The 23,489-nt window shown below is 40.3% G+C and overlaps 1 protein-coding gene across 2 annotated transcripts in view; it reads left to right on the top strand.

Annotated features, from left to right (window-relative positions):
• ubr2 (ubiquitin protein ligase E3 component n-recognin 2) overlaps positions 1–23,489 on the top strand; it is a 133,506-nt gene that overhangs the window by 91,309 nt on the left and 18,708 nt on the right. For both annotated transcript variants that reach the window (XM_078229718.1, XM_078229719.1), the window contains exons 26-33: positions 196–298; positions 2,457–2,566; positions 5,984–6,064; positions 7,399–7,580; positions 12,707–12,906; positions 13,306–13,399; positions 19,020–19,181; positions 22,327–22,436. In XM_078229718.1, coding sequence (XP_078085844.1) covers positions 196–298; positions 2,457–2,566; positions 5,984–6,064; positions 7,399–7,580; positions 12,707–12,906; positions 13,306–13,399; positions 19,020–19,181; positions 22,327–22,436 — 1,042 coding nt within the window. The remainder of the gene's footprint in view (positions 1–195; positions 299–2,456; positions 2,567–5,983; positions 6,065–7,398; positions 7,581–12,706; positions 12,907–13,305; positions 13,400–19,019; positions 19,182–22,326; positions 22,437–23,489) is intronic.

Below are 23,489 nucleotides of genomic sequence, written 5' to 3'. Positions count from 1 at the left end.
TCCTATGAATTCACCACTGAGATTGAGAAATCACTGAAGGGTTATGTGTATGAGACCAATCTTAACACTTGGGCTTATTGGTACTTTACATCATGGCACCAAACCTTGTTTCTTTCATAAATGTTCAAGTCTGATTAGTTTATATAGATCTTGGGAGAGGTGGGTTTTCATAATATCATAATCCTGTTCACCTAGGTTTTACACTTGATCGGAATGGCATTACAAGAAGAGAAACAACAAATAGAAAGTGCAAGTGCAGACAGTGATTTTACTTTTAACTTCACATCAAAATTTTCACGTATGTATGATTTCTCTCAAATTGTATAAATTGGTAAATAAAGAAATGAAGAAATGAGACGGGTGTCACTCATTTGCTTTGAGCTGTCATTCAGGTGTTTTTCACTTTCAAAGAACAAAGAGAACAAAGAAAATTATAGCACAGGAACAGGCCCTTCAGCCCTCCAAACCTGCACCGACTATGCAGTCCGATCGAACCAAAACTCCCTATCCTTCCGAGGACCATATCCCTCTTTTCCCATCCTATTCATGTATTTGTCAAGAAAACCCTTAAAAGTCACCATCGTATCTGCTTCCACTACCTCCCCCAGCAGTGAGTTCCAGGCACCCACCACCCTCTGTGGTTTTAAAAAAAAACTTGCCTCATACATGTCCTTTAAACCTTGCCCCTCGCACTTTAACCTATGCCCCCGAGTAATTGACTCTTCCATTCTAGAGGAAAAAGCTTCTGACTATCCACTCTGTCCATGCCCCTCATAATCTTGTAGACTTCTATCAGGTCGCCCTTCAACCTCCGTCATTCAAGTGATAACAAACCAAGTTTCTCCAATCTCTCCTCATAGCTAATGCCCTCCATATCAGGCAGCATCCTGGTAAATCTTTTCTGTACCATCTCCAAAACCTCCACATCCTTCTGGTACTGTGGCAACCAGAATTGAACACTATATATTCCAAATGCAGACGAGCTAAAGTTCTATAAAGGTGCAACATGATTTGGCAATTTTTAAACTCAATGCCCTGGCTAATGAAGGCAAGCACGCCGTATGCTGCCTTGACTATCTTCTCCACCTGCATTGCCACTTTCAGTGACCTGTGTACCTGTACACCTAGATCCCTTTGCCTATCAATACTCTTGGGGGTTCTGCCATTTACTGTATATTTACCATCTGTATTTGACAACACCAGGTTAAAGTCCAACAGGTTTATTTGGTAGCAAAAGCCACACAAGCTTTCGGAGCTCTTAGCCCCTTCTTCAGGTGAGTGGGAATTCTGTTCACAAACAGGGCATATAAAGACACAGACTCAATTTACATGAATAATGGTTGGAATGCGAATACTTACAGTTGTAAGTATTCGCATTCCAACCATTATTCATGTAAATTGAGTCTGTGTCTTTATAAGCTCTGTTTGTGAACAGAATTCCCACTCACCTGAAGAAGGGGCTAAGAGCTCCGAAAGCTTGTGTGGCTTTTGCTACCAAATAAACCTGTTGGACTTTAACCTGGTGTTGTTAAACTTCTTACTGTACCTCCCCTGTAGCCAGTGAGGATACAAAGATTTCTCTCAAGGCCCCAGCAATTTCCTCCCTTGCCCCTCTCTCAGCATTCTGGGGTATACCCCATCAGGCCCTGGGGACTTGTCTACCTTACTGTTTCTCAAAAGAACCCCAATACCACCACCTTTTTGATCTCGACATGACTCAAACTATCTACACACCCTTCCCCAGACTCATCATCCACCAAGTCCTTCTCTTTGGTGATACAAAGTATTCATTTAATATCTCGCCCATTTCCTCTGGCTCTGCACATAGATTTCCTCCCCTGTCCTTGAGTGGGCCAACCCTCTCCCTGGCTACCCTCTTACTCTTTATATATGTATAAAAAGCCTTGGGATTTTCCTTAATCCTGCTGGCCTACTCCTGATTCCCATCTCTCGACTGCCTGCTGATGAAACTTAATACATTTTCTTGTACAGTCTGACTGCTGAATCACTGGCTTTTGTAAGTTGATCAGTCCTCAGATGAAACTTTTTTTTTGCTACATTTACATTGAAGCCTTTAATTGTTTTAAAGGCTTGGATTATGTTCCTTCCAATTTGTAGTGAGAATATATTTTCCTCCTGAGTGTCCATTTCAGAAGAAACTGTCAAAATCCTGACTTGCCAACCCTCCTCCCCCCACCTCAATATTTTCTACTCTTTTTTTACGTTGATTTTCAAGAACATGAATTTTTTGTAGTCTGCAGAAGCGAGAAAAGAATTTGTCTAACTTTGATTTGAGGAATGCTTCTTAAGGGCTGGCATTTTTCTTTCAGAACAATCTGCAAATGTTATGATCTGAATAATTTAAATAGTTTTATTAAGATGTCCTTCACCAGGTAAAGTTATACAAATTCCTGTGTTATTTGTGTATTTTAATTTACATTGGAACCATTTGACAGGTCCTGGGGAGGCTCCAGAAAATACACCGAGTATTTTGGCAATGCTTGAAACCTTGCAAAATTCACCTCATTTGGAGGTTTATAAGGACATGATCAAATGGATACTTAAGGTACGTACCTGTGGTACTTATGAGTTTAATTTTCTTTATTTCAGTTGGTCTTGGTCAATGTTATTAGAATACAAACTTGCGTTGAAGTAGATATGTTTTGGAGGAGTATTATTGACCCTTATTGACTCCTATTTTCAATATACAATTCTCTCTGATTCTGCTTCTGTCTCTTTTTTGAGTGTATGAGAAATTGTATTTCTTTCTCATTCATTTGCGGAGTCACCATGCTGCTGACAAAATATAGTTTATTGCCCATTCTCAATTGCAACTTCTATCTGGCATCAAGAAATCTAGGTGAAGTGTGAAGCAACAGAACAGATAAAGTTCTTTTTACTCTGTTCCAGCAACACAGCAGGAAACTGAATCAGATTTAACAAAATCACTTCAGGCAAGATTCTTCCAGCCAGCCAATAGAGCAAACCTTTACTCAATAAATCTCCTCTGAATCCAAATACTAAACACAAATGACTGTAGTTATATTATCTTATCTGCACCAGTAAGAAATAAATTATCAAGCACAAACTGATGCGAGATTGGCAAAGTAATGTTGGAAATGGGTCCCAGTCTGACAGGAATGCGATTAAACCAAGAAATGTGAGGACTCTTCCTGGTGCAGTCTTGCACTGCTTGGGTGTCATACTGTTTGAGTAGAGCACCAGTTTATGGATGTAACACCAATCAAATATGAAGTTGTATTTCAAGCAAAGCTACCAATGAATGAACCAGTGGTCATTTGTGTTCAGTATTCGGATTCAGAGGAGATTTATTGAGTAAAGGTTTGCTCCATTGGCTGGCTGGAAAAATCTTGCCTGAAGTGATTTTGTTAAATCTCATGCAGTTCCCTAGTCTAGGTGGGCCCTCGGAATAAACTGTTTTGGGATGGCTATTGTAAGGAAATAGAAAAAACAAATGTTGCCCAGGTCGAGGCTGAGGTGTGTTGCTGGAACAGAGTAAAAAGAACTTTATCTGTTCTGTTGCTTCACACTTCATCTGGATTTCTTGATGCTGAAACTGCTTGCAGCAATTTTGAGGGAAAACCATGACTTTCAGGTTCCCCTTTTAGTCACACATGATTCAGATGGACATATGCCACATTTCTTCATTGTTGCTACTCGCCACCACAATGGTGCCACTATCAGCTCAAGGACTGTACCATACCATCATCTTGTCAGGGCCGTAGAGTCAAAGAGTCATACAGCACAGAGGCAGGTCCTTCGACCCACCATGTCTATGCTGACCATCACAATCTATCCTAATCCCATTTACCAGTACTTGGACCATAGCCTACTATGCCTTGGCAATTTGAGTGCTCGACCAGATGATTCTTAAATGTTGCAAGAGTATCTGCCCCCACCACTCTCAGACAGCGTGTTCAATATTGCCATCACCCTCTGGGTGAAAAACTTTTCCTCAGGTCCTCTCTAAACCACTTACTACTCACCTTAAACCTATGCCCTCTGATCTTAGGCACCTCTGCCATGGGGAAAAGATTCTTGCCATCTACCCTATCTATGCTTCATATTGGAGGCTGGACAATAAATGCAGCTTTTCCCAAAGCTAGAGAACAAATGAAAGGAGAACTTTGTCCCTTTGCTGGGAAGATTTCCATTCTCCCACACTAAACTCTGCCACCTTTGATTAGTCAGTTCTGAAACATCAGAAATTCTCTACCCCAGGGGGGTGTAAATGCTCCTAAATCACTGTGAAGGGGCACTTAATTCCAGCAGGACTTCCAGAACGGAGGCAGTGCATGGCTCCTGCCTGTTCTCCAATAGATGAGCAAGAGCCCTGTTGCAAACCTTAAAATTCCACTCTTTGTGTAAGGTCGCGGTCCAAGTCAAAAAATACATTAGAAGTAAAACTTATAATTCTTTTTATTGTTTTTAGCAATTTGTAATTCTTGTAGTTGTGATTTCTGTGGCTATTGTAGAAACTAAGGGTTTTGTGCATTATTTAACGTGTCTAGTGTATTCCGAGACATCTTACTAACTTTAGAGAAAAGATGCTCTGTTTTGCAATAATATTAGTCCCAGTCTTTCAAGCCCCACATAAAATGGAATAACTTAGCAGGTCTGGCAACAACCATGGGGAGATGTTAATGTTTTCCTACTTCGGAACTCATACTAGACTGGAAACATTAACTCTAGTTCTTTCTCCACAGATGCTGCCAGGGCTGCTGAGGTTTCCAGCTGTTTGTGTTATTTCATATTTCCAGCATCTGCAGTATTTTGCTTTTATAAAAATTGAATTTTTTTTTCAATAAATATTTATTACCACTGAAAGAGAGAATTTTAGTTACTTGCATCACGCAATTATCAAATTTGCCGCACACGTTACTCTTTGCTGATGGTGTGTCAACTTTGCACGAAGATCGCGGGGGGTGATTCTCCCATCCCGCTATGCTGCTTTTGTCGCACAGCGGGCCAGGAGACTCGAGCGTAAGCTGTTTCGCGTGAGGGAGGCCAGCAATTTAGGGGTGTGGGGGGGGATGGGTCGAGGCTGCGGAGCATTACGCATGTGCCGATCTTGGCACTGACAGATCAGCGTATGCGCAGCGGCCCACTCAGCACTATGCCTCTCCAGTGGGCATCAGAAATTCAACGGGATTTACACTAGTGCTCTCTGCAGTGCAGAGTATGGGAGGTTCATTTTGAAACATGATTTGCTCCAGTTTTTACCAAATTTACCAATTTTACCAAAAATAGAATTTCTTTGGGAGAATTGCGCCTCCCTCTCCCCGCCACCCAAGTGTGTATTTTGAGTTATCTAATGGATTGGAATGTGATTTGTAATTTGTAGTACATTCTGAAATGAATGCATGGGCCAACAGTAAGAATTGTTGCTAAATTAGAATGTTTTGCACTCACCATAAATCAAAGTAGAAAAACAATAGTTGAGATATTCTGCTAAACAGCGGCCTACAGTATTGTAAGCTTTGTTCCATCTGGAACCACTTAGTGCTAACTAAGATTGGGGAAAAATTGTTACTTTAGATACTCCAAGTTCAAAAAGTGCAAAAACTATCAATGCAAAGTTAAAATTAAGTAACAATTATATATGCACAATTTTCTTTCATTCTCAGACTTATTTCTTAAGCTGCTTATTTTAATATCTTCCCCTCATGCTTGAATATACTTTATATACGGTTTCACTGGCCAACTTATGACATTGGTATGAAAAGATGAGATTTAAGTCTGAAAGTTCATTTTGAAAAACTAATTTCAATTAAGTTTTAGCTTAAATAAGTGACCTGTGTAACTGAAAGGTCCCAAAAATGAACACCAGTGGTCTTTATCAATGGTTATGTAATTTTATGGAACCTGGAAGGCAAGAATTGATGAAAATGTCATTATAACACTAATTAAATGGATTGTTAATTTATATTCAAATCTTAAAAGGCTGATTCTTGTTTTCAAGCTTTTTGGTGTTATTAAAAAGATGAGAGAACGGACTAATTCAGCTCCTATTGTGGAAACAGAAGGACATGGTGTGGAGGAGGTAAGATATAAAATGAGTGCAAGACTATTTGAAATATTTTCTGAAAGAGAGAGATTAACTTCACACAACTGTATATTTAAATTTTAAGATGGCTGATAAATATCTTACAGAATGTGTGCTGAAGTAGAAAAATATTGTATTGTTGCAAAATTATTTTGTATTATTTGCAATTTTAGGTGGTCTGAGACCGACATTTTGTATTATATTTTGTGAATAATAGGATCTAGTTTAAGTTTTCCTTGTCCATCCATCAAATATTAAATTAATGTTTTGAATTTTTGTTTTAAGTTACTTTTTTTTTCCTTCTCCGCTCTTCCTCTCTGCTGAAAGCATTGGCTTCTTCTTGTGATGGGGTCTCTACCATTGCCAACTCCCACTGTTTAACCTAAATATCTCTTTACTTGTGTGTACTTTGATTTTGTGGTGGCACATCAGCAAGGTGCTAGTTTGCAGGCATTATTGCAGCATACCTGATACCGCATGGCACAATGGTTAGCACTGTTGACTCTCAGCGCCAGGGACCCGGGCTCCGTTCCAACCTTGGGTGATTGTCTGGAGTTCGCATGTTTTCCCTGTGTCTGCGTGGGTTTCTTCCGGGTGCTCCGGTTTCTTCCCACACTCCAAAGGGTTAGGTGGATTGGCCACACTAAAATGCCCCTTAGTATCAGGAGGACTGGTAGGAGTAAATACACGGGATTCGGGGATAGGACCTGGGTGGGATTGTTGTGGATGCAGGCTCGATAGGCTGAATCGTCACATTCTACACTGTAGTGATTCTATCGACAAATTGCGTTTTGAGTGGTATCCACTAGATTGTGGTCCGGAACAGGACCCCTGACGTTTTGTCCTCCGTAACCCTAGACTATGCAACCAATAGCAACATCCTGCTACTGCCATGAGCTAATTGAGCAAAAGCCACAAGTGATCTAGAAACCCTTGAAGTACTCTTGCCTAATCTATTCCTTGCTAGGTTGGCTGAACCATTGAAGGGAGGATGATTTAAAGTCTAAATTGATTAAATTGCTCAATTTTAAATTTAGTATAATTCTTATTATTGATGGACATCACGGAGCAATATAATTACTTTAAACTTAGTTAAAATTGTAATTCGTGTCTTTAATAATGCTAACAGTGAAAGGATATTGAATTATGTGAAATAACCAGCTGCTTTGCTTTCTAACTGAACCATTTTAAAACGTGGTATAAGAATGTTTAACATACTTGTTATGAGCCTTTATTGTCCTGTTCTCTCTCTCTCATCCCCCCACCCCAATTTCCTTGGAGAATTAAATATGTTTTGTACTATGTTGTACTGTTAACTGTCCCTTTTGTAGTGTATACGAGATAAAGATAAAGCAGATCGGAAGCGGAAAGCTGAAATTGCCCGGCTGCGAAGAGAGAAGATATTGGCCCAGATGTCTGAAATGCAGAGGCACTTTATAGATGAAAACAGGGAGTTGTTTCAACAGACATTAGAAGAACTGGAAGCTTCATCTTCTACCGCACCTGACAACAGGTAAGACAAAAGGGTCTTTGCATCAGACTTTCATCTATTATTCTATAAATCTTAGCAAATTTTGAACTATTTTTGCCTATATTCTGTCACATTGTGCCATATTTGAGAGCTTCAAAGCTCAAATATTTCATGGCAAAATGAGACAAGAAAAGAGGTAAAGAAAATACAGTAGGTCTGGCAGTGTCTGTGGAGAGAGAAGCAGAGTCCTTGGTTCCGAAGTAGTCATATTGGACTTAAAATAATAGCTCAGTTTCTCTGACCAGAGATGTTCCCAGAGCTCCAGAGTTTATTCGGCATTTTTTGTTTTTATTTTAGATTTTCAGCATCCGCAGTAATTTGCTTTTGTTTTCAGAGCAAATAAAAGGTTGAGTACTTTCAAGCATTTCTGATTGCCATTTTCAAAGTACCATTGACCGAGATCTGTGAGTCAATTGTCTACTGTCCTCTACCAGGGACTGATGTGAACCCAAGAATTGTTGGAAAATAAAAGTGATTGTCATTCTGAAGTGTAACTATATTTAATGTGTCTAACCTTCACTTGCAGCTGTAACATGCTATTATACACAGAAGCATAGAAAATAGGTGCAGGAGTAAGCCATTTGGCCCTTTGAGCCTGTACCACCATTTAATATGATTTTGGCTGATTATGCACTTTCTGTATCTCACTCCCTTTTCTCTCCATACCCTTAATCCCTTTAGCTGCAAGGGCCACATCCAGCTCTCTTGACCATATCTAACGAACTGGCCCCAACAGCTTTCTGTGGTAGAAAATTCCACAGGTTCACAACTCTGAGTGAAGAGGTTCTTCTTCATCTCAGTCCTGAATGGTTTACCCTTTATTCTTAGACTGTGACCCCTCTGGACTTCCCCCAACATGGGGAACATTTTTCCCGCACCAAGCCTGTCCAGTTCCATCAGGATTTTATATGTTTCTATGAGATCCCCTCTCATTCTTCTAAATTCCAATGAGTACAAGCCCAGTCGATCCAGTCTCTCTTTGTATGTCAGTCCTCCCATTCCAGGAAGCAAATAACACATAGTAACTTGTCTCTAAGCCAATGACATACAAGAGCCTAGTTATTTTTACTCAATGGAAAAGTTATTCATTTGGTTTAACATAAATGTACGAAGAAACACTTTCCTCTCTCTTTTAATTCACAATAGCATTCCTACAGCTCAACTACACCTTCACCTCTGCCTTTCCCTTGTTCCAAAAAGAATTCCACACACTATCCCCTGGTTGGACTCGAGGTATCATCCTCATTTTTCTCCATGAAGTCCAAGAGACAGAGATATACAGGTTTATGGAGGAAAACTGAATTTATGAATTCATCACCAGATCTAATGTTAAGAGCTCCTGGACGCTGCTCTCCTCAATCCAAACTGCTCACTATTCCATAGCCAGATGAACTTTCAAAGCGGTAGCACAGTGGTTAGCACTGCTGCTTCACAGCTCCAGGGTCCCGGGTTCGATTCCCGGCTCGGGTCACTGTCTGTGTGGAGTTTGCACATTCTCCTCGTGTCTGCGTGGGTTTCCTCCGGGTGCTCCGGTTTCCTCCCACAGTCCAAAGATGTGCGGGTTAGGTTGATTGGCCAGGTTAAAAATTGTCCCTTAGAATCCTGGGATGCGTAGGTTAGAGGGATTAGCGGGTAAAATATGTGGGGGTAGGGCCTGGGTGGGATTGTGGTCGGTGCAGACTCGATGGGCCGAATGGCCTCCTTCTGCACTGTAGGGTTTCTATGTTTTAAGTCTTGCTTCTCCATGGCAAAAGCCTCTCTCTCCTACGTCCTCCACTCTCAAGCCCAACAGCAAATGAGAGGAGTTCATGAATTTATTTGTTGCTGACATTAAGGCCATTCATTCAACTGCCACTGCTGCTGCTTTTGCTTCCCTTAGCCAAGCATCTTGTGAGATTTCTCTCCTGTCCCAACTCACTTTTCTCTTGTTTCTATTCTATTTCACAATATCCCCTCTCTCAGCCAATCCGACCATGTGATTCACCTTCTGCTCCTTTGACCCGATTCCCATTAAACTGCTAACCACCTTACTTCCCTTTCTGTCCCCTGTATTACCTGATATTGTTAGTGGTTCACTTCCTCTGATACTGTTGGACATCTCTTCAAATTTGCTATCACCACAACCCTTTCAAAACATAATCCACCCTTGCCCCTCTGCTATTGCAAATTGTGAGCCAAGCTGCAGTCTCCCTTTCTCTCCAAACCCCTTGAGCAGCTTGTCATCTCCCAAATCTCTGCCCATCTTTCTGGCAATTCCACATTTGAACATCTCCTATCAGATTTACACGACTAACACTCTGCTAAAATTGGCCTCATGGAATTGACAAATTGGATCCTCTCTGACCGTGGTAAACTATTCTTCACGACTTGGCTACAGCCTATAACAGGATTAGGCCCACTATCTTCACCCAATATCTCTCCTCCATTGTTCAGGAGGGTGGGACTACTCTTTTTTGCCTAGTTCTAATTAGATACCGAGCTAATTGTGAGTTGAATGGGTTGCAAGTATGGATGCTGTCAAAGTAGAAACAGTATTTCAAATACTATGGCCTGAATTCTCTGGGCATTCACGCCAGTGGAATTCTCTGGTCCTGCTGGCAATGCACCCCCACCCGTGGGTTTCCCAGCGGTGTGGGGTGGCTTCAATGAGAAATCCCATTGACAGCGGCAGGACCAGAGAATCCTGCCACCAGCGAACAGCATGTCACTGCCAAGAAACACACAGCTAGGAGGCCAGAGAATCCCGCTCATTGTTTAAAATGCTGCAGGGATCACCAATGTACCATCTGTAAACTATGTTATCATGATTGATTAGGGTTGGTTGGATTTTTATTATATATCAGGAACAAATTAAATTGATATTCTTTTTGGGTACCTCTTTCTAATTTTTGATGTTTGGTGTATCCTGAATTAACTTGCAACAAGATCACTCTGTGGACACTTCCATTTCTGATATATAGCCATCACCTTTGATGAGAGAGATGGTGTTAAAAGTCAAGAATGTGCATAGAAGAAAATGGTGATGCTACAGGCTACGGTTTACGGAAAGGCAAAGGAAAACATAATCACAGAACAACTTTCTGTCATTCTCACACAACAATGATTAGCATATCCTCGCATAAGTGTTGGAACAGAGACCTATAACTGAAATCGTGTACAACATCCCAGCCATCTGATTTGGATTGGTCATGCTAAATGCCTAATTGCTATTATCATTGGCTACCACCTAGCAACAAAGGGTAGTTGATGCCCTAATAATGGAGCATACAAGACTTCAAACCACGTGCAAGTAAATGGGTATCTGAAATACAAACGTCAAAGGACTCAACAAAATAAGAGCCATAGGGCACTTAGTGATGGTATATGCTGTCTGATGATTTCATGCTTTTCTGGAGAGGCATATGCAAGTGACTAGATATGATAAAATTATTTGCTTTGTGAATTTAGAAAGCAGTGAAAAGCTTGTTCCCTTCATTAATGGGTAATTGAAACCAGTGTTTCAATTTGTGTAACTGTTTCCTATGTGCTTTGATGGGATCAAGAAATTCACTGAGGCCTAGTCTATTAATTAGATTACCCATCTTCATGAAATATTTGACCTGGTTCACAAGAACATCAAAAGTGCAGTTGTATAATGTTGACATGTTCAGTAATTTTCAGGTTAAGTATCTTATTTGTCTCCTTAAGTGCTTTATGATAACCTTCAGTGCAATTCTAGAGTTGCAGTTGGACTTGAGCAGACTGATCGCTACTTAATCTTGTCATTCCACAGACCATCAGCAGCTGCTGGTTGAATATGACCAGCCAACATAGCAATAGATTGAATATCAATATGGAGGCAGAGGAAATCAGCTGCCGATGCATCTAACCTTGAACACTCCTTGGAGTGTTTAAGTGAATTGCTTAGTGGATCTACTGAAGTGAATTTTGCAGTATATGTAACATCTGATGGATGACCAGTTGATCAATAAGGTGTGACTCTGAGGCTGGCAGATCAAGTCAGGACATTTGGTGACCAGGAGAACAATGAAAACCATTTCCCTGTGGCTGAGCTATCAATAATGAAAGCAGCACAGGATAATTAAGAGACCCCACCACGTGGCAGGATGAAGTCTAAAAGTTTATTCATTTATTAGTCACAAGTTGGCTTACATTAACGCTACAATGAAATTACTGGGCAAGTCCCCAAGCCGTCACACTCCGGCGCCTGTTCAGGTACACTGAAGGAGAATTTAGCATGGCCAATCCACCTAACCTGCATGTCTTTCAGACTGTAGGAGGAAACCAGAGCACCTGGGGAAACCCACGCAGACACTGGGAGAACGTGCAGACTCTGCACAGACAGTGACCCAAGCCAGGAATGGAACCCAGGTGCCTGATGACGTGAGGCAGCAGTGCTAACCACTGTGCAGTCTAACAGCATTGCATTTCATGAATTATGAACATTGCTGACTAGAGTGCTTGAGTTGACTAACAAGTCCAAGAGGAAAATAAGTGGAAGATGTGCAACAATTTTTGTTCTCATTTCTTGACACTTTGGTCCTTGGGTATTTTGCTGTTTGTGTTTGTCAAGTGTCAGTCACAGGTTCTCTGCATGTCAAGTGCTTTTATGTGTAATGCAGCATTTAAGACTGGATCACTGGAGCAACTCTGTTTCAAGTTGCAAGATTTGAGCAGGGGTTGCTTTGTTATCTGAATTAAATCCTCAAGTGATCTTGGAGGTCTTAATTGCAGCTTTGCCAGGACATGAATTTCTAGAAGCCTGATTCCAAACAGAACATTGTTTCTGTGACCAACTGAAGGTATTAAAATAAAGACTAATCTCAAGCACTTTGTCTGATGGTATATTCCATGTGCTCGAACAAGAGATAAAAATAATTAAGTTTCAGATGAATGTATCTAATTTTCAAGTTACATAAAAACGTGCATTTATATTACACCTTTCACAACTTCGCTGTCCCGAAGTGCCACAAAGCCAATTCAATACTCTTTGAAGTGTAATCCCAGATAATATAGTACAATTGCTATACCTAGATAATAACTCACCAGTAGGAGGATCCTGTAGAATATGTTGATGTGTTGCTAATTTTGTCTTGTTTTATCTCCAGCCCTATAGTTCCTGATGCAGCATTGATTGCTTTAGGTCCCAGGCAAACAAGAGTTTTTGAGAAGAAGCAAGTTGTTACGTGCATTTTGTGCCAGGAGGAGCAAGAGATTAGAATGAACAACAAAGCAATGGTTTTGGCATCATTTGTTCAAAGGTCAACAGTCTTATCCAAAAACAGAACAAGAACCATTCAGGATCCAGGTGACATTTCGTATTGGTGTTTATGATTCTGTTAGTTTTGATTTAAAGTTGGACCTCTGTAATTTGTTTTATGTTTTTCCCCACTTGGCAAGGCTTGAAAAATTGACAGATCTTAATGTGTTTTCATGAGCCAATGGAATTTGAACAAATATATATCTGTACCAAACCACTATTCATGCTGATTTGCAAATGTATGTTTTAATATTGTATCATAACATGGTTAATGGCATAATATTGTCTGTTGCCTAAAAAGGCCTCACAAACAGGTATTCATTCCCATGTTATTTTAATGGTTGAAATTGACTAACAAGGTTTCGAAGTGGCTTGAAAATGTTCTTGCTCAATTTTGAATTGAATAAATGTTTTTTTCATTCAGTATGTTTCTCTTCTCCTCATCAGATAACCATGATCCATTGTTCATGCATCCAGATTTGGCCTGTGGCACTCATATAGGTAGCTGTGGACATATCATGCACGCCCACTGTTGGCAGAGGTGAGTACCAAATAGAAATAACAAATATAGATCCCTTCACCACTATATAAGCTGCTGATATTGTCTGTTCTAATTACTTTTCTGTAAATAATGCATAAGCAAATTATAAGAAATGAACAGTCAGCCATCATGCTAACGTCTGTAATTAGCAATCACTTATTGTATCTTAAGGATTATTCTTGGAAGCAATTTAATTAATCTATTGTAACTATAAAACAATTATTGAAACAAACTGTGAACGTTGCTGTTGCCATATAATTGTGCACCATTTAGATTTAGTATGCTTTGTCCTCTTATTTGACTTCGAGTTTCTTGAGCACTTACAAACCATATAAATATGGTTTGTATTCGTGAATTGGGGCGTGGTGGGCGCATGTTGTGGTATGGAAATATGATGTTGCAGCAATAACAGAGACCTGACTCAAGGGAGCGCAGGACTGGGTGTTCAATATTTCTGGGTACAAGGTGTTTAGAAAAGATCGGAAAGGAGAAGTGGTTGTATTGGTTAAGGAGGGTTTTGCAGTGTTGGAGAAAGAAAATATCACAGAGGATTCAAGGACCAAATCAATTTGGCTAGAACGAAAGGAACAAAAAGGGTGAATTTACATTCCAGGTATAGTCTTTCGACTGCCAACTGCAGGGATATTACGGAGAGGTGCAAACATTAGTGTAATTATAATGGGGGACTTCAATTACCCACACGTAGTCTGGGACAGTGGCAGTATAAAGGACAGAGAGGGACAAAAGTTGCTGGATTGTGTTCAGGACAATTTTCTACAGGAACGTGTATCCAGTCCATCAAGATGGGATGCATTGTTGGACTTGATCCTTGGAAATGAGATGGGTCAAGTAGATCAAGTGTCAATGGGGATTTAGCAGACAGTGATCATTTTATTGTGAGGTTTAGGATGCTGGTAGAAAAGGAAAATGGCCATCCAGAATAAAAATAATTAACTGGGGATAGCCGACTTCAATGGGGCAAGAATGGAACTGGGCTGATTAGACTGGAATGAAAGGTTGGTAGGAAAAGCTGTAACTGAACAATGGGTAACCTTCAAAATGGAAATGGTCCAGGTATAGTTTAGCTATGTTCCCTTAAGAAGAAAAGATAGAGCGAACAAATCCAGAGCACCGTGGATGAAAAGGAGATAGAAATTAAGATAAGGAAGAAAAAATGTGCTTCTGACAGGCATCAGATAGAAAATAAAGTTGAGAACCAGGAGGAATACAGAAGGTTTGGAGAGGAGGTGAAAAAGCACAGAAGAGAAGTGAAAAGGGATTATGAGAAAAGACTGGCTCAAAGGGGAATCCAAAAGTCTTCGATAGGCATGTAAATAGTAATAGGTGTAAATCCTGGTTCAATGGAGAGTGCAGGAGGGCATGCCAGGAGCAGCACCAGGCATACCGAAAAATGAGGTGTAAACCTGGTGAAGCCACCAAACAGGACTACTTGCATGCCAAACGGCATAAACAGCAAGTGATGGATAGAACTAAGCAATCCCACAATTCATGGATCAGATCTAAACTCAGCAGTCCTTCCACATCCAGTCGTGAATGGTGGTAGGCAATTGAACAACTCACTGGAGGAGGAGGTTCCACAAATATCACCATCCTCAATGATGGAGGAGCCCAGCACATCAGTGCAAAAGGTAAGGCTGAAGTATTCGCAGCAGTCTTCAGCAAGAAGTGCCAAGTGGATGATCCATCTCGACCACCTCCAGTGGTCCCCAGCGTCTCAGATGCCAGTCTTCAGCCGCCACCACTCTTCCAGTACAGTTACAACACTGGCATCTACCCAACAACGTGGAACATTGCCCAGGTATGGCCTGTACACACAAAGCGGGACACATCCAACCCAGCCAATTATCGCCCAATCAGCCTACTCTCGATCATCAGTAAAGTGATGGAAGGGGTCATCATTTGGGGTTCGCCAGGGTCACTCAGCTCCTGACCTCATTACAGCCTTGGTTCAAACATGGACAAAAGAGCTGAATTCCAGAGGTGAGGTGAGAGTCACAGCCCTTGGCATCAAGGAGCCTAAGCAAATCTGGAATTGATGGGTATGGGGGCAAACACCCTGCTGGTTGAAGTCATACCTGGTACATAAGGAGATGGTTGTGGTTGTGGAGGGTCAGTCATCTCAGCCCCAGAACATGTCTAAAGGAGTCCCTCAGGTAGTGTCCTAGGCCCAACAATCTTCAGCTACTTCATCAATGACCTTCCCTCCGTCATGAGGTCAGAAGTGGGGATGTTCGTCGATGATTGCACAATGTTTAGCACCGTGACTCCTTAGATATTGAAGCAGTCCATTTTCAAATGCAGCAAGATCTGGACAATATCAGGCTTGGGCTAACAAGTAACATTCGCGCCACACAAATGCCAGGCAATGACCATCACCAATAAGAGACACTCTCACCACCTTGACATTCAATGGTGTTTCCATCACTGAATTCCCCACTGTTAACATCCTTCGGGTTACCATTGACTGGAAACTCAATTGGACTCGCCACAGAAACACACTGGCTACAAGAGCAGGTCAGAGGCTAGGAATACTGCGGCGAGTAACTCGCCTCCTGACTCCCCAAAGCCTATCCACCATCTACAAGGCACAAGTCAGGAATGTGTTGGAATACTCCCCACTTTCCTGGATGAGTGCAGCTCCAACAACACTCGAAGCTTGACACTATCCATGTGATTGGCACCACATCCACAAACACCCATTCCCTCCACCACCGATGCTCAGTAGCAGCAGTGTGTACAATCTACAAGATGCATTGCAGCAATTCACCAAAGATCCTTAGACAGCACCTTCCAAACCCACGACCGCTTCCATCTCGAAGGTCAAGTGTAGCAGATACATGGGAACACCACCACCACCGCCTGCAAGTTTCCCTCGAAGCCACCCACCATCCTGACTTGGAAATATATCGCCATTCCCTCACAGTTGCTGGGTCAGAATCCTGGAATTCCCTCCCTAACAGCATTGTGGGTCAACCCGCAGAACAGGAACTGCAGTGATTCCAAATGCTGGCCAGCCAGCGACACCCATGTCCCATGAATGAAAAAAAAAAGCAGAAGTCGACTGCTTAGGGACCGACATGATAATTTGTACATGGAGGCAGGGGGCATGGCTAAAATATTAAATAAGTACTTTGCATCTGTTTTTACCAAGGAGGTAGATGCTATACAAGCCATGGTGACAGAGGAAACTCTTGTTCTCAGAAGGATTTGAAATTGATAAGGAAAATGTGTTGAAAAGACTGTTAGTACTTAAAGTTGACAAAGCACCGGGACCGCATCAGATGCATCCAAACATATTGAAGGAAGTGAGAATGGAAATTGCAGGGGTGCAGGCCATAATCTTCAATTTTCTCCAGATTCAGGAGAGGTGTCAGTGGACTGGATAGTTGCAAAGGATCAAAAATTGTCCAAAAAAAGGTGTCAGGTTATCCCCAGCAATTACAGACCAGTCACTTTAACATAAGTGTGGCCAAGCTCTAGAAACAATTATTCAGGAAAGAATTAGTTGCCACATGGGAAAATGTAGGTTGATTCGGAAGAGTCAGCATAGATTTCTAAAGGAGAAATAGTGTTTAAGAGACTTGCTGGAGTTTTTTGAAGCGGTAACAGAAAGGGTCAATAAGGGTAATGTTATTGATGTGGTGTACGTGGACTTTCAAAAGGCATTCAATACAGTACCACACAACAGACTTGAGAAAAATTTGAAGTTATGGAATAAAAGGGACAGTGGCAATGTGCATACAAAATTGGCTGATTAATTGGCAGCAGAGAATAATGGTGCAGACTTGATGGGTCGAATGGCCTCCTTCTGTACTGTAGGGATTCTATGGTTTGTCGTGGTGTTTCCCTGACACAGTATTGGGACCCTTGCTTTTCCTGATGTATATTAGTGATCCCAACTTTGGTGTACAGAGGACAGTTTCAAAGTTTGCAGATGACACTAAACTTGGAAGCACTGTAAACTGTGAAAAGGATTGTGTAGAATTTGAAAAGGACGAAGCAAGTGGTGGGGTGGCAGACAAAGTTCAATTCAGAGAAGTGTGAGGTGATGCATTTTGGTAGCAGGGTTAGGGGAGAGAGAATACAAAATAAGGGATAAACTTCTGAAGGGGGCACAGAGCAGAGGGACCTGGATGTACATGCGTAGATAATTGAAAGTGGCAAGACAGGTGAAGAGAGCAATTACTAAAGCATTTTGTATCCTGGACTTTATTGATAGGGGCATAAGAGCAAGGAGGTTATGTTGAACTTGTGCAAGACACTAGTTAGATCTCAGCTGGAACATTGCATATAGTTCTGGGGCACCACACTATAGTACGCATGTGAACGTGTTGGAGAAAATGCAGAAGAGATTTACAAGAATGATTCCAGTGATGAAAAACTTCAGTTTTGGGGTTAGATTGGACAGGTTGAGACTATTCTCCTTGGAGAGAAGAAGGCCAAGAGGAGATTCCATAGAGATGCTCAAAATCATGAGGGGGCTAGATAGTGTAGATCGGGAGAAACTGTTCCCACTCGTAAAAAGACCAAGAACAAGGTAGCGCAGTTTTAAAATGATTTGCAAAAGAAACAAATGTGATGCGAGAAAAAACCTTTTCACACAGCAAGTGGTTCAAGTCTGGAATGCACCATCTGGCATGTGGTGGAGAGCGGTACAATCGAGGCATTCAAGAGGGCATTTTATGATTATTTGGATAGAAACAATGTGCAGGTGTCCTGGGAAAAGGCAAGGGAATGGCACTCAGTCATGCTCATTTAGAGAGCTGGTGCAGACACATTAGGCCAAATGGAAGCATCCTGCGCCATAACAATTCTGTGATGATTACAGTCACAGAATGGTCATAGCTCAAAAAGAGGCCTCTGGTCCATTGCATCTGTGTCAGCTCCATGCAAGAGCAATTCACCTAGTTCCACTCAAGAACATGAGAATTTGGAGCAGGAGTAGACCATTCAGCCCCTCAAGCCCCTCCTGTCATTTCATAAGATCATGGCTTATCTGGTTGTGGCCTCAACTCTATGTTCTTGTCTGCCTTCATAACCCTTGACTCCCCTGTCAATCAGAAATCTATTTAACTCAGCCTTGGATATATTCAATGACCCACCCTCCACTACACTTTGGGGAAGAAAATTCCAGACTGAAAACCCTTGTGAGGAAAAGAAAATCCTCAATATTAAATAGGAATCCCCTAATTGTTAAACTGTGTCCTTTAGTTCCAGACTCCCCACCAGTCAGGAGCACAGAAGTTCAGCTGTTTTTCTCCCAATCAGTAGTGGTGTTTAAATGTTCAATGCAGAATGTATGTGTGTATATGGTATCATTTTGTTGCAGCGCCAGGTTTCTTCCTTGCATGTACCAACAGTTTGCTAATTTTCACCAGTTCTGTCGGACATTAACTTGATATTGTGGACCTGTGGAACTTTCAATCCTGAAAGTAATTTTTTTTTGCACACAAGCAGTTATCAAAATGTTCATGTTCAGTGCTCAAATTCAAAAGATCACCTAATTTCTGTCAACTTTTATATGCAGTATGTGTTCCATGAACTGTTTGTATTTATATGAAGAATTGTCAGATTAAACGTATTTCTTCTTACCTGCCAGTTACTTTGATGCAGTTCAAGCAAAAGAGCAGCGGAGACAGCAAAGATTAAGGGTTCACACCAGCTATGATGTGGAGAATGGAGAATTTCTTTGTCCGCTGTGTGAATGTTTGAGCAACACTGTTATTCCTTTACTTCCTTCACCTCGGAGCCCATTGAACAGGTGGGTTTATTTAAATATCTAAGACAATAGCCTCCTCCAATCGTAAGTTCCTAATACCTGCTAGATCAAAAGTTCTTAGCTTACTCTCTTCACAATCAAAACTGCAATTAATTTGCCTGTTTATGCTACATCTGTCATTTCCCACATTTCTCCTATACAAATGCAACGACACTACATGATCATTCTGAAGTGCAAAAAAAATACTCAAACCATTTTCTGTATAATCAACTATTTCCTTAAACTTCACTGTTCTCCCCTTGACCACCACGCACCTCTAACTGTTCTTTGTTTTTTTGTCATTAAGATAGTAACTTCCCATTCAAAAATTTATGTTGCTTTCTCTTTTTCCCCTTGTACATCAAATCTTTCCATACACAGATTTCCGACTCCCCCTCTAGTTTCTCGAGCATTGTTCCCTTGTGCTCATCTCAGCCATGAAACCTACCCCCACGAATCCATTCCCATTAACCTTCTGGCCCCCAGAATGGCTGAAAGTGTAACTCGTGTCGTCAGGCACTGTCCTCTTTTTTAAATTTACCATAATCTCTCTCCGTTGAAAATGAAGGCAATATTTGGAGATAGCAACTAGCGCAGCATCAGTGACAATGAACAAAGCTGAGGCTGTACTCAAGGGATTTATACAAAAGCTTATGGAGAGTTCTGAACAGAACAGGTAGGTTGTAGCAATTTTAATAATCTTGGAGAGCAAGCAAAGTTTGAGAAGGGAAGTATTTGGATAGAATGGATGAGACAAGGGAACATAATGGTGGCCAGCATGATGCAAGCTGTCAGAATAACCTCCACATCATAACGAGGTAACTCAGATTTGGGATGACAGCTGTTAAAAGTTGCTATCTGGAGGCTGAGTATGAGAAAGTGCATTCATATATCCAGGGCTTTTGGAATACCCTGAAACTGATCTTCTAATATTGCATTTGTGGACATCCATATCTATATTCCACTCATTAGGCAATTGTTCAACTAGATTGTAGATGGTCTCGGAATGAATCTTCCAGCAACATGTTCCTGTCTGCAAAAAGGAGCTCCAGAGCATCTTCAGAACATTGGCACATACATGGTTCACAATGAACACATTTTTCTTCAACTTTTTAAAAATTATTTTTGTTGGGTTTTCTTCAATATTATTAGCCTCTAATATTTCTTGATTAGAACAGTTCTTCTGTTTGGAAATCAATTTAGTTGCTTTTTGCACTTTGAACTCTTCGTTGTTTGGGTCAAGTTTGTTGTGTTCTCTATATAATGAAATTTTAAAGTTGCCCAAAGTTATCAAGATTAGTCCAATGTCTTGGATTTTTCTGATTCTTTGAAGACCTTAATTTCTCACCCTCTTAAGTTCAGTAACATGGTTTGATGAGCAGACGCTATGTGGGATTACATAGGATATATGGTCCAGAAATAGAACATTCAGCCCGACCAGTCCATGTGAACATTTATGCCCCACTCGAGCCTCTTCCCATCCCTCCTCCTCTAAATCAGTCATCATAACCATCTATTCCCTTCTCCTCATATGCTTGCCCAGCTTCTCCCAAACACATCTATCCTAGTATCTTCAACTATTCCATGTGTCAGTGAGTTCCACATTCTCATCTCTCTTTGGGTAAAGACGTACAACCAGTCCAAAATCGATTGAACCAGAGCACCATACAGGACTTTTTTTTTACTCTGAAATGTCTGCAAATGAGTTTCTACAATTTTTTTCAACTGCAGCTGATCTGTGGTTGCTAGCTTGATGCATCAATCCACCTTGATCCCTAGTTTGTTACTGCTGCTTTATTCAAGTATTGTAGTGCCTTGGTCACAAACTAATTACTGTTACCCATATTAAATTTTATCTGTTTTCTAATGGCCTTGCCACCAAAATCAGTCACATTTCTTCTGAATTTTCTTGTATTGTTCTTCACTGTTTGCTTTCACTCCCCTTTTGATATAATTCACAATCTTAATGATTTTGCTTATCTTTCTTCAAGTGAGATGTCTACCATCTGTATTTCTGTTGTCTTCTAATGTAATAAAATAAATTTGATACATTTAGGGCGTGGTTTTTTTCCATCACACTTTGTTGCACTATAAATCTCTATAAACTAGTATAAAGAATCGTAACCTACTAAAACCCATCACTAATCTCTATAAACGAGCGTAAAGAATCGTAACCTACTAAAACCCATCGCTAATCCCATCTATGTTAAAGATGCTATATAACTGCTAGTTATATTTCAAAAGGACAGGTGAGAGAATTAAATGTATGCGCAGAGGAATGGTTGCATCTATTGCTTCTATTATAATAAATGTGCACAAAGATTAATATTTTCATTTTTTAACCTCAGACACTAAGGGAGAGCTACATATTTTTCTTCCGATCACAGAATCAACATTCTTTGTTTGTAGAGCAGACATGGTTATATTCAGTTGTAATTGATAAGGAAATAATTATTGTGAAAAAAAATACTTGCTTGTGTCTCAGAATAGAAATGTTAAACTTTTTTCCAATTTCTTTCACTCACGTTGTGCATCCTTGCCTTATTTCCACAGTCCTGCAAAGCTATACCTTTAGAGCAATATAACTCAAGTCTTGTACTCCTTGCTGGTTCCTTCTCTGCCAGGCCTTTCAATTTCCATTTTCTTCTTCTTTTCCAATTCTTCGATCAGTTTTTCTATATTTGATTTGTAATAAAAACAGTTTATCTTTTTGGGCATATCCATGGTTCAGAGACATTTTTTTACTATGGAATAATGTCCCTATTGTATTATAAAAATAGACTTATGATACCCTACTCTTTGTGTTGCTCTTTGTAACTATCTTAAATAAATGTCATCATTAGGCAGTTTAATACTGCATTTGTTTATTGAGAACTTCAGGAAGTAAAGCATAAGACTGTGTACTCCTCGCTTATGAGAATGATCCTCAGGATTGATGTTTCTAAACTTGAACCCTTGTTATTTAAGTGATTGTTGATCTCTTGAGAAGTTGGTGTATGGATTTTTAGAAATGCACAGTTGTTGAATTTTATTTTTGAGTCAGTCATGAGAAACATTACTGGAGCAGGACATTAGTTATTTTAAGAATAAATGGGCAAGGCTCAGGTGTTATTTTCATTAACCATGATAACCTGTGTTTTTCTCTTAGTGACAATTCAAAAAACTGTGCAGGTTTTCCTGTTTTATCCCGTTGGCTAAAGTGTACATTGCAACAGTTGAATGTCCTGAAGAAAATCCAGGAAAAGCAGACAGTACCTGGTAAGTACAAGAAAAAGGAAATTCAGTTTTATACTTTGTTAGCTTTTTGTTATTATGCATATAGTATGACAGTAAAAGTGAAAAAAGCCTTGATTCAGAATGCCGTATTACTATGATTATTAGGCAAATCTTTAACAGTGAAGATTATTTATAATTATATGATACTGAATTGAGCAGAGTCAATTGTTGAATATGAACAGACATTTCTGTAGTCCTTTCAAAATGAAATTGTTATTGGAGAAGTAGAGTAGAAGTAATGAAAGCGTCAGGATGTCTCCAAATTCCTTCCTCATGCTCATCATAAGACAGCTTTCGTAAGCAGGCTTACACCTCTTAGAAACCCTAACTTAATCTGCTGTATAGGTGAATGTGATCTAGCTTGCCTCCAGACTAACAATTTATCCTTTTAATTCTGGGTTATGTTCAGAATTATTGGATGATTACTGTATACCTCTTAACTCTCTGAAAGGTGCCACTCAGGTTAAACTACAATTCTTTCATTGGAAAGAAGGTGAGTTTAATTCTCAATGACATTGAAATGCTTTAAATTGCATTAAAATCCTGCGCTCTAAAGCAATCTGAAGTGACGTGTGAAGTCGGGAGGATCTTGTTAATAATCTGAAGAGCTTCATTGCGCATGTCACAACTGCTGTCATTGAACATTGTGGAAGTGAATTGTATGTACCTTAAAGAGCAGACTAACATAAACACAAAATGCAGTTAATGATTAACTTGAGAGCTTCCAACTTCAGTGACTTCTGTAATTACATTGAAGTACTTTTTATATGTTGGGGCTTTGCTAAAAACCCTTTTTATAAAGGAAGTGTAAGTTTTCAGTTTCGCTCGTAGATTGAAATTTTGTTTTGGCATCTTGATTTGAGTTTTCAATGCTCCATTGTACAATCAAATGAATAGTTTATAAATTTACTAGATGAAATACAGGAGCACAAATTGAATTACGGTACTAACCTCTGGTAACATTTTAGTTTCTTGATTTGACCTTTTGTCGGCAGTTTTGTCCTATGTTGTATCCAATTATTGAGTGGAATGGTT

Source organism: Mustelus asterias, chromosome 15, assembly GCF_964213995.1.
Source record: "Mustelus asterias chromosome 15, sMusAst1.hap1.1, whole genome shotgun sequence".
Taxonomy (NCBI): Eukaryota; Metazoa; Chordata; class Chondrichthyes; order Carcharhiniformes; family Triakidae; genus Mustelus; species Mustelus asterias.
Note: the sequence above shows the minus strand (reverse complement) of the source record. Positions and strands in the feature narration are given on the sequence as shown.